Raw genomic sequence first — 12,113 nt, forward strand, 5'->3', positions numbered from 1 at the left:
AATGCAGGAGGCAGCAGTTATGAGTTACAAGTCTCTGTAGCCACAGCAGGCGCTGTGATTCTCCAGCAGTTTGACTTCACTCCTGAAGACGCACTCCATTGCCTCTTCAGACAGATTGATGTCAACAAATGCATTCTATAGGAATAGCTATTTAACTTCCTGGGAGCTCTTTAAAACATAGATGGGGAACCTGTGTCCCTCCAGGTGTTGCTGGTCTCTATAATTCTCATCAGCTCCAGCCAGCATAGCCAATGGTCAGAGATGATGGAAGTTGTAGTCCAACAACATAGGGAGCGGGGCTCACATTCCCCTTCTCTGATTTAAGAACTTGTAGGTGAATGGATTTAGAATACAGCAGCTTGATCATTTTTTAATCTGACATTAAGTTATAAAACTTAATCCTTGGCCATCTCTATTTTACATTATTCTTCAGAATACCCAGGGGAAGTCTGGGAATCATTTTTTGATTCCCCAAAGGTGGGAATCAGGTGTAGGCTTCTATTTTATTTTTTTAGATTACAAATGTGTTCCTTTTTAAACCAAACAGCTTGATCTTATACCTGTTTACTCCAAAGCAAGTCCCACAGAGTTCTAACTCCCTAGCCAAACTAACCAACACACAATGGGTGTTATTTTTCTCATATGAGAATTAGTATTAAATTTTCCACATCCGAACAAACAGTGGTGATATTTTCACAGAAAATGGATTGTACACTGGAGACTACTGAGATCTTCCCAGTCTAATTAAGATATATTTGAAAATGAAAAGATAGGGCTTTTTGGACATAATTCTACAAACACTTACTCTCTAACAGTCTTGAGACCAGGCTAAATAACAGTAAGCAAAGGGCAGGAATGATTCTAAGCTACTATGGGCCACTCTTTAACTTATGCATTAACAAAAAGAAGCTAGCATTCAGCTTCCCATTCAGTTCTGGCACCTGAAGCTGATGTCTCTATGTCCACTGACTGATATGGAACTGATTCGCTGTAATGATTCTTTGGTTTGCAGTAGCATTGCCTTTCTGTGAATCCCCAGCAACAGAGCAGTGACTCAGGCCCTGTGCTATTATTGTCAGAGGGAGATTAATTAGCTGGAGAGGATCTGGGGTTGTCCCCAGTGCACAAGAAGGTTGGTGTGAAAATAGCAGCTATTATTTATTGGTGTGTGGAAAATCAAATGCCAATTCCCACATGAGGAGGAACATAAAGTATATCGGTGATAAAAATAAATCGAGTAGATGAATCTGACGGGGAGGTAGATTGGAAAGAATAGATTAAGAAACTTATAAGGGGGAAAAGAAGAAAAGGCAGAATGGAATATGAGTCTTAAAAGAAAAAGATAAGATATAAAATGGTAGGTGGAGAGAGAAAATAGAATAGTGATGATAGTGAGCCTTAATGAGGAAAAATTCTCAATGCCAGTTCTTGACTTGGGATGAAAGGATTTGTCAATTTTGGCTCTCTTAGTTTCTCCTTTTTCCAGTTATAAATTCAGTTATCCACAGTTTGCAGCAATTTTTATTTATTTATTTATTTTAAAAACCCTAATGAAAATCCATCACCATTTAGTGCATATTTCCCTAATAAATACATTTTCAAATGTAGTTTTTACAAATGTACACATTCATGTAAGCAATTTCCTTAATATAATGCATTTGCATATGCTATTTTAGCCAATACATTCGTTTTTATGCAAACATTCCCCTACTATACACATTTTTTAAACATGGGTTGGTTGGTGAACTGCATAACAAATCTCAAATAAGTGCAAATTGCATGTCTGATTTGCATACTGTTTCAGAAAGTGCAGAAGTGATAGATTTGGCTTCAAATTGGACCTGAATTGAATTTCTGTCCCATACCTAGTCTTGACCATAGTTGAGGGTTGGAAAATGTTTTGTGGCCCTCCTGACGTCTTTGGACTCAGCCTCCATCAACCCCAGACAGAATGGCCAATGGTCAGGTGATGATGGGAGGACCACAAGTCCCCCATCACAGAAATAAACTGAGTAGTGTGTGTGTGTGTGTTTTGTGTTGTGGAGGAACTTCAAAACATTTCCCAAACTATCAGAGGCAGAAGGTCTTGGTTTGTATCAGGGCTTGCCTGGGAGCTAGCATGGGCAATGAGAGAGCTGAATGTGTATTGGAGTGGGGGGACAATGACAGTCTAGGTCTCCATCCCATCTGCATAGAGTCACGGACAGGCAGGGAGAATTGTGCTGACTGCAATAATTTATTCTAGTCTTACTTGTTTTCAAGTAATATGTTTAGGATCAGGATGATAGATCCTAAGATGAGGTCAAGTGCACATGAGGCTTTGTGAAATTTCTCCCATAGGTCCCAAGCAGCACATTGTAAAAGGGAGAAGGATGGAAACATGGGTAGCCTTGTGACAAGAAGATAGCGATGAGTGTGTTCAAGACACACACAAAAAAAATGTTTTTTCCCTAGTCAGATGTGTACATTACTGAAGGAGCACATCACTTTCAAACTTTTAAGTTTACTGTAGTTTAGTTTTTAAAATGAGAGATGTGCACAGGAGACCCATGTTGTGGTTTGCATTGCTTATTTTTGTTTGTTTTAAAATAGGGCATGGCTGAGTGCTCTCATGCTGCGGTTGTACAGCAGAGGAGCACAGAGTTTCCAAAAAAATCAAAACATGGAAATAATAACCTAAGATCTAGGAGGCACAGGTCCTAATTATATCACAAATAATATTCATCTGATAACTTCCTCGATGCGGCGATTTTATTTGCTTGTTTAAACAATTTGTTTGCCACTTGGTTGCAAGCGTCTTTTAAGTGGTGCACAAGAAATAAAATACCAAAAAGATAACAATCCCCTTAGAATTATAAAAGAAGACTTCAGTTCAAATGCCTGCTGGAGCAATCAATCAATCAATCAATCAATCAATCAATCAATAATAAAAAGCAATAAAAATAAGTAATCTTGGGAATGAGGATAGGAGCATTACTCCCCCCCCCCCAAAGAAAAAACACAATACCAGAAGCACAGACTTGTAGTAAGAAATTATGCATAACAGTTAGTTACCCATGCTGGTACCTATTTCAGATTTTAAATTGATTCTATTTGGCAGTTTTTAAATAGTTTTATATGTAGTTGGCTTTTGTTAAAAAAATGATTTTATATATGCAATTGTTTAACTGTTTTTATAAGTGTTTTTATACAAGTTTTTATTGTACTTAAATCACTTTGAGATGCCTCAGAGGATGTGATTAATTAATAACAAAAAATTAGAGACAGCATAGCCATTCATCTCACACACACACACACACGCATGCACCCCCTGTTTAACCACTCTTAACCAGATTAGCCTTACAATGATGAAGACCAGCTACCCTAGTCTTTCAATTTAGAATATGGAAAGAGGTCCTTACCAAATCCTGATTTTTCCATCTGCCAAGGTGAGTTACTTGAATGCAGTAGTGTGGAGACACTCGACTATTTGATCAAGAGTTTGGGGACTGGCTTTATGAGATGATGCTAATGTGGGTATTTTTGTGAAGTGAGTCATTTGTTTTGGCTGATCCTTGCCTCTTTTGTGCTCACAGATTGTGTAACTCTGCATAGCAATTTCCTTGTCATACAGTAGGTGTGAAAGAAGGGAATGAAACACCCTCGGCCTTCCTCTTCTTATTATTATTTTCCATGCTGTGTATTTTGTCTTTCATTCCTTCCCATAGTTGCTGTGTCCTGTCAACTCTTATCTTGGCCTCGTTCCTCTGAGACATCACCAGCACCAGCATTATAAATTAAGATTATTATGTTATTAGAATTCTTAAACTGCCTTTCATCTCAAAAAGAAATACCAAGCCTGTTCAGAAACAAATAAAAAACCAACAGCAACATAGCAAGAATAGAGAGCCAACTGTGCAAGGGTCTGTTTCTTCCTTGTATTTGTGTATTTCTGCAATGTATACTTTGCAGCTGCTAGGAGTGCATCATGGGCCTCACGTAACTTCCAACACTACAAATATGGCATTCTGGCAATGGAATAATAATAATAATAATAATAATAATAATAATAATAATAATAATAATGTAATTTATTATTTATACCCCGCCCTTCTGGCTGGGTTTCCCCAGCCACTCTGAGTGGCTTCCAACAAAACACTAAAATACAATAACCTATTAAACATTAAAAGCTTCCCTAAACAGGGCTGCCTTAAGATATCTTCTAAAACTTTGGTAGTTATTTTTCTCTTTGACATCTGATGGGAGGGTGTTCCACAGGGCGGGCGCCACTACCAAGAAGGCCCTCTGCCTGGTTCCCTGTAACTTGGCTTCTCACAGCAAGGGAACTGCCAGAAGGCCCTCGGCGCTGGACCTCAGTGCCCAGGCAGAACGATGGAGGTGGAGACGCTCCTTCAGGTACACTGGAGTAATGGAGAAGGAACACCATTTGAATGGCAATGTCTATCAACTTGAGGGTGCTAGCCTCCTTAAATATGGGGGGGGGGGGCGGGCAAGGACCTTGGCATCTAGCAGTTGGCTACTATGACAGCCAGCATCTATCAGAAACAGGAAGAATGTGATGCTTCCTGAGCTCAGTTCTCTGAGGCAGGTTGTACATCTTGAACAAAAAATGGTGAGTGGGCTTATTATGCAAATGCATACTTCTCTATGCCACCATATAATTCACAAGCCTTTTTTTGCAAGCAATTTGCATGCTTTATTTTCATGATATTACTTTCACAGGTGTCTTCAGACACAGATATTATGATTCACCAGTGTGAATTTTCACCTTTGTATTTAAAAAGTATTGTGAGAAACAACACTTAGCAAAGAGGAACAACTACTCCCGCAAAGTAGAGAAATTAATATGCTTGATTCCTAAAACAACAACAAAAATATCACTCCTTATTGTGCATCATTCACTACCAAAGGAAGGAGGGGACTGTCTAAATTACACGCGGAACAATCCTTCAAGAAAATTTCTACCTCTCACCCTCTTTTTTTTTTTTTTTTTAACTACTGGACAAAGAAGAAAGGCACCTGGAAAGAGTATTCTAGGGAAGTAAACACTGAGTGTGGGCATTCTTTATGCCCACATTTATGCCCACATTTCTCAATGGATCAGGGTAAAACTGCCACCTTCACATCTAAGCCCCACCGGCTGAATTCAGATACAACACTAAATTATGGCTTAACCTTACAAGACCAAGCTTCAGTGAATCTTGAATGTGCATGTGTTCTCCAGCATGGCTGCAAGGAGGCGATTGGAACCTTTTACTCCTGTTTTAGATAAACCACAGTTTTGAATGTTACCCTAAACTTATACTGTGGTTACTCTTAACTATGGCTAGTGAAAACAAGCCAGATTCATTACTCATGTTTTGAAGTTGGCTTGTTCGAGCTCACTATAATTAAGATTAGCCACAGTTTGGGGTTATAACAACATGCTAATCTGTGGTTAATCTAAAACAGGAGTGGAAGCTTGCAATCTCCTTATCGCAGCCAAAATGAAGGCGGTGGTGGTGGAGGAGGTATGTGTGAGCCTGAGACTCACTGCAGCTTTCCCCCATAAAGATAAACCACATCTCCCAGAGTTCACATGTGTAAATGTGCCCATAGATGTGGGAGTAAGTCCTTTTTAACTTAATGGGACATGTTTCTTGGTATATACATATATAGGATAATGCCATCACTGTCACCTTCTCAGTGTCGTAGGTAGTGTGCAACGCTGTAGGACAAAAGACATCATAGAACTGCCAGTTGCATTGACTCGGCAGTTTCTTCAGCAACAAAAATGTACTTCCTCTGCAGTTTGCAAACCCTGACAGCTGACCTATTACTAGCTTGCAGAGGAAGTGTTGGCAGCAACATCATCTGCAAATGTAGGAAGGGATGGGGTGGGGAAAACCACACAAGAAGTATGCACATGCAAAATAGCAACAGGGGTTTCCAACACTGTACTTTTACTTGCTGCAGATGCAAGATCCTCATTTCAAAGAGAATTAGGCGCAAACATAATATTCTGCTGAAGAATATTCTTGGACACTGACCCATGCAATCCTATGCACACTGATCAGGCCCAAATCTCCTAGTTAGCTTCACCGCCAAACAGAGTTTCAGGCAGGGTCTGTCACATTCAAACTCAAACTTCTGCAAAGGAAACACAATACTTTCTAAGCCTAAGATGGCACTGTAGAGGTACTAGCTTAAAAATAGCCATGTGTTGTCCTTTTTCTCTGATTTGTAAACAAATTGGAGGAATTAAAAATGTTGCTCTAGTTTCCATAGACAGTAAAGCACACACATAGGGCTTTACCCTAACCCTAACTTAAAATGCGGCTAGGTCATTCTTTTTCTCAATTTGGATTGAAGCTGGTTGAAGACGAAAAATGCATCAAAATGCAGCATTTCATCAGAAACAGCAGGATAGACATTGGTTGTGGCTAATGGAATGTGTACATCGCTTCCCAAACCAGTAGTGGGAATGCACTGGATGTAGCATAAACAGGAGTGTGTACAAAGCCACACACCCACATCCTAACCATGTTTACTTGAAAGTATGTGCCACTGATTTCAATGGCATTTACTTCCTAGTAACATATAGGATATGCAGCCATAGCAGATTTCTAAAAGAAGGGAATTTGTAACAAGAAACAATAGTAACTAAAAACAGGCATGGCCTGGAATGCATTAGGTGTGGGAAGAACATCTCTGATGAACAATATAAAGATTCCTCAAGATGAAAAATGCTTTTCTGGCATAAGCCCCAAACTGAGAAGCTGGCGTTGCATTCTCAAGACAAAGAGCAAGAAAACTAGCACCAGCATCAGAGGCCAAGCAAAATCTGAGACCGGGATGTGAGAGCTCATTTTTAACATGGGAAAGTGCAGTGACCTAGCCAAATAAGGAGTTCTTCAGGACGGAATGCAAAGGTGATGCAATGATGAAGACCCTAGCAAGTGTTACGGGTTTCTTATGCTTTTATCCAGTGGGAAGAGCCAAGCAGCATGCAGCCATAACTGTGAACAACCCAGTTAAACAAAGAGCAGCCTCGTTTTGGGGGTCCTTGAGTGCTCTTGTAGGTAACTAATGCACTGATTCAGCCTGCTAGATGTTCACAGACCAAATTTAGTGACTCAGACCGGCATGCTGATTGGTATCTCTTCCCACAAGGATGTTGGCGTTGCTAAAAGCCAACCACAGTTGCTCCAAACCTGGGATAAAGTTTCTTCTATGAGGTGGTGCCTGTTTCAGTTCCTTATCTGGCACTACTGCTGCAGCGGGTGGAGCTTTCTCTATGCATGCTACTTTTCCCCCCTTTTTCAAATCTTGATCTAATGTTTCTGTTTGCTTCCTTATATGCTCTTATATGTTCAGTAACCTGAACGGGTGCAAAATGATCTCCACAATGGTTGAGGGCAAGTTTGGTTACATTATGTGCATTTACCTGCTGGTGTCATTGCTGAGCACTGGGGCCATCAGAGATGCAAGATACCCACACATTTCTCTCCATGCAAAGAAAAGTAGCTTGGGGCTAAGGTCAGCAGTTCATCTTCCTTCTGCACCCCATTCCTTCTATCAGGTTATGAGATTCTCCATTAACTCCAGTGGGAGTGTCTTTACTTACAACACCAGTTTCACATATGTAACAGATCACACCATCATCACAGGGTGAGGGCCAAACTACTGTAAATGTGATTTGCACATTTCTCTCCTTACCAGTCACAATAAAAATCTCCTTTCTGAAGCTGCTCTTTGCATTTCAAAGGAACGAATAGAAGCTTCCCTTAAAGCAGGGATGGTGAACTTGTGGTCCTCCAGATGTTGTTGGACTCCAACTCCCATAAGCCCCAGCCAACATGGTCAGTAGTTGGGAATGGTGAGAGAGAGCTGTGGTCCCAACAACAACACAGGTTAGCCACCACTGCCCTAAAATGCAGGCAGCGGTTTCAGAGAGATAAGATAAAGAGCTAATCTTCCTAGTGGTCTCTGGGCTCAAAAGACCTGTGCATTAATTGCATCCACATAATTAACCTCAGAAGTACCGTAGTTTGGCCCTGACTCAAGCCAGCATGAGACTTGAACTAAATAAATGTGGCCCTTTCCCCACTACACCCACCTTGCAAAATTTCCCCCTTGCATTGGCGGAATCCCACCAGTGCAGAGAGCATGCTAGCAGCATTTGTGTTGCAACTCTAATATAAATTCATTACAACAGTGTAGCATCTCATTCTGCTGGCGCAGTGAAATTTAGTATCAATGTTATCTTTGCTCTAGCCCAGGGGTCTGCAACCTTTAAGACAAAAAGAGCCACTTGGACCCGTTTCCGAAGAAAAAAAAACACCTGGGAGCCGCAAAACTCATCATTATAAAAATAACTTTTTTGTCACTTTGTTATTATTTCTTTGTTTGACTCCTCAGAATTACTCCTCCTCATAGAAATAAACGTTAAATTAACAAGTTACCTTTGTGTGTGTGTGTGTTCTTCACTCCCCTTCAAAACAGTGACCAGCGTACATGTCCCCTTTCAATGCAGTGACCAGCGTACATGCCCCTTACAATGTAGCGGGCGGGCGGGAAGGTGACGTTGGGACGGTGCGTGACTAACGCACGCACTGCCCCCATGCGACGTCACAGCCAGTACAGCGCCCGCCACAGTGGGGAGTGTCGGGGCACACAATGCGCCTCCTCCCCTCGCTAGTATCCGCCCCGGAGCCACGGCAAAGGTGTAAAAGAGCCACATGCGGCTCCGGAGCCGCGGGTTGCAGACCCCTGCTCTAGCCAACTCTTCTATTAGGCATAGCAGCTGCCTCAGGGAACTGATTTTGAGTGTCACGAGAGGGCAGTAAAGTGATAGTTATATAATTTATTATTATTGTATTTTTCTTGTCAAGTATCTGTGAGATTTGTTGCATCAGATGCCAAAAAGAACTTGACTGGCCTTGGGTACATGGGAGGCAGGAGGCACCAGTTGCTTCTCTGCTTCTGGCAGCAAAGCCTCAAGGTCCAATTTTGTTCTACCCAGTGTGCAGAACAGGATAGGCTGTAATTCAAAAAGAAGATCCTCCATTTCCATGCAATAAAAATAACTGTTATATGTTAAGGTTTCTCCAGGATAGGTTTGGATTGCAACTTAATATTTTTAAAGGCATTTTAATGAGATTTGTTAATGTGCCCACTTACATTACTTACGTACGTACGTACCCACCTGCCCTTCACCCTATAGTCCCTAAAGTAACATAGGGTTACTAGATGTCCCCGGTTCCCAGGGATAGCCCCCGGATTTGCAAATCTGTCACCAGACAAATTCTGTCCCCGGAATGTCCCCAGATTTGCAAATCTGTCCCCAGGAAATGTGGCAGTGGTAGCCTCAGTGGCCCGGAGCCAGCCTGGTAGCGCAGTTGGCTCTGGCTGATTTCAGGAGCTGCTCGCTGCCATGGCGCCCGCCATTTTTCCTCACCGGAAGTCCCCATATGATGTTCCGGTGAGGAAAAATGGCGGGCGCCATGGCAGCGAGCAGCTTCTGAAGCCAGCCAGAGCCAACTGCGCTACCAGGCTGGCTCCAAGCTGCTGAGACCACCACTGCCAAAGGGGAACCGGGGATGTCCGGCGGTACAGATCTCCTGCCACCTTCCCCCTTTGTTTTGACTGATTGGGGGAGGCTCGGAAGTTGTGGGTGGGCAGCCGTTGCCCAGGTTTTTAAAAACTCTGCGCATTTATGTTTCACAGGTGTGAAAGAAGGGCTTTGCACCTTTATACAATATGCATGTGAGCTTGGGCCCAGGGTCTTTTGCCTCACCATCCCCACTACTGACTCCGTTGCTACTCAGCTTTAAAAAAAAATGGGTCACCAGATTCATTGAAAAAAATCTGGTAACCATATTATAACACAATATTGAAAACAGTTTTCAAACAACTTAAAATTTCATTTGTCTAATCTACTTGATGTGATAATCCGGACGAGAAGCAGAAGACCATTTATCCGATCATTTCCCTGGACCCAGACCTATCTCCCATGAAAACAAAATCTCGAAAGCAGTTTACAACAGCAAAACGTGTAGTCAGAACAATTTAAAAACTGGGAGAACCCACCAACGAACACCGGTTTTCCATTGCTCTTCATGTGGGACTTTAATCAGTTACTGTCCCCCCACCTACAATCGAACCAACTTGTCTCAAGTTAGCAGAAGAAAGCTCGGAACGAGGCGTCGGGCAAAAGGGGGAAAAGGAGTTGGTGAAAAAGGGGGAAAGGCGGCTTCACTTTCGGCCGCCGCGCATGCCCAGAAGTGCCGCGCATGCTCCTTAGTAGGCAAGAAGCCTTGGCTCGGCCGCAACCTCGCCTCACAGCTCCGCCGCTGGGAATGCGATGCCTCTGTGGGCGGGGCCAAAGGAGTGGGCTGGAGGCAGTGGCGGCGGTGGCTGCCTCCCCCCCGTAGGAGGGTAGAGGGCGTGGCCTGAGGAGGCGGAGGCGGCGCGCGGGGCCATTTCAGCGAGCGGCGGCGGCGCAGGCGGCCCGGCCAGGATGCGCTTGGCAGCGTCTCGCGGCGGTAGCAGCAGCAGCAGCAGCAGCTGCGGCACCAGCAGCAGCAGCAGCGCCAGGGACGAGCCCGCCGCTTCCCTCCTGCCGCAACCGCGCTAGCGCCCGCCGCGCAGCCCCAGCCGCGCTCCGTCTCTCCTCCCGGCCCTGCCGGTCCCTGCTCCACCTCCTCCTGTGTCGGCGGCGGGAGCATCGCCGTCCCTCCTTCTCTGCCCTGCTCCTCTCGCGTCTGCTTCCTCGGCGTCTCCCATGGCGGCCCCGGGCAACATCGTGTCCGTTATGGCCAGCAAGACCAAGACCAAGAAGAAGCATTTCGTGGCCCAGAAAGTCAAGCTCTTCCGGGCCAGCGACCCGCTGCTCAGCGTCCTCATGTGGGGGGTGAACCACTCGGTAAGAGCCGGCGCTTCCTGGGGCGGCGGGTGGTTGCTTTGCTGGCCCGGCGGAGGCCCCTTCGTCTCCGCCGCAACCTCCGCCTCCTCCCTCCACCCCTCTCCTCCTCCTCCTGTCAATGCGGGGCCTCTCTCTGTGCCCCCTCGCTTCCCATACTCCGGATCAGTACCTTCCCCATAGCTCTATCTCCCTCCCCCTTCAGCAGTTCTGAAAGGGAGTACGTACTTGCAACCCCCCCCCCCCCAATATATGCACACTTTCTCTTTTTAATCCACCCATCTCTCCCACCGCCTTTCTCTGTTTTATAGGGGATTCCTGCCAGTAGTTCCTAGTGAGGAAGGGGACTGGCTAGTGTAATTAGAAAGGGGAAAGATGAAATGTCTTCACCTGTGGGGTAGGCGATGTGCTTCTCTGCCTGTGGGGTAGGAATGTGCCCTTGGGCACTTGAGTTCAGAGGCGTCCTGCCCTTGGGGTGGCAAAAGCCATGGTACACCCTGTATATACGGTACACCCTGCCGTATATTCTTTTCTCTTTGGGCACCTTTCGCTGTTGCATGCACACACAACCTTGTGTATAGGGCTATGGGCATCCCAGTACTTGGTAGCTGCTATCGCTATTTGCTGTGGCGACTAAATGGACCTCAAAGCAATACCGCTCTTATATTCACTGTGCTAGCTGATTGTACTTCTTCCCCTGAAATGGGCTTCGGGGTGGGAATCTGCTAAACAAACGCTACTCTTATTTAAGTGCATCTTGGGGATGGTTGACAGTTGGGCAGCGTTAGATTAATGGTCGGAGCTGTGTGTGTTTTGCCACTGGGCTAATGGCTTTGCTGCTGTCCAGGTTGGATGCATTTTGCTGAGTAGTGGTAAAAAAATATGTCAGGCTGCAGAAGTGCTGGGATCTGTTATACATGCACAGCAAACCATCTCCCCCCCCAACCCCCCCCAGACATAATCAGTATTGTGTAGCTGGGAGGCAGGACGATTAATGATGTCTGAGATAAAACACTGCTACAGTTAGGAAGCTAGAGGCATGCTGCTGCCTTGGAGTACTGCAGTGTTCTGCTTCTCTGCTGGTAGCGGTGCTTCTACCTGTGCGGTGTTGATCTGATCAGATCAAGGAGAACAGAAATGTGAGACTTGGCTACTGGCTTTTGGCAGAGTTGTAGCATATCAGCTTGAATATTGGCAATGATAGGACCTT

General features: G+C 44.5%; 1 protein-coding gene and 1 long non-coding RNA gene across 3 annotated transcripts in view; both read left to right on the forward strand.

The window, feature by feature from the left end:
* The window catches only part of LOC310828101, a 94,958-nt gene extending 91,071 nt beyond the window's left edge, over positions 1-3,887 (forward strand). For both annotated transcript variants that reach the window (XR_014556663.1, XR_014556664.1), the window contains exon 3: positions 3,708-3,887. This is a non-coding gene — a long non-coding RNA (uncharacterized lncRNA). The remainder of the gene's footprint in view (positions 1-3,707) is intronic.
* Positions 3,888-10,266: 6,379 nt separating this feature from the next.
* The window catches only part of PIP4K2A (phosphatidylinositol-5-phosphate 4-kinase type 2 alpha), a 60,781-nt gene continuing 58,934 nt past the window's right edge, over positions 10,267-12,113 (forward strand). Inside the window, exon 1 of the mRNA XM_083705069.1 lies at positions 10,267-10,906. Within this exon, the coding sequence (XP_083561195.1) occupies positions 10,766-10,906 (141 nt within the window). The 5' untranslated portion in view covers positions 10,267-10,765. The remainder of the gene's footprint in view (positions 10,907-12,113) is intronic.

This window comes from Podarcis gaigeae (genome assembly GCF_964106915.1).
Source record: "Podarcis gaigeae genome assembly, chromosome: 12".
Taxonomy (NCBI): Eukaryota; Metazoa; Chordata; class Lepidosauria; order Squamata; family Lacertidae; genus Podarcis; species Podarcis gaigeae.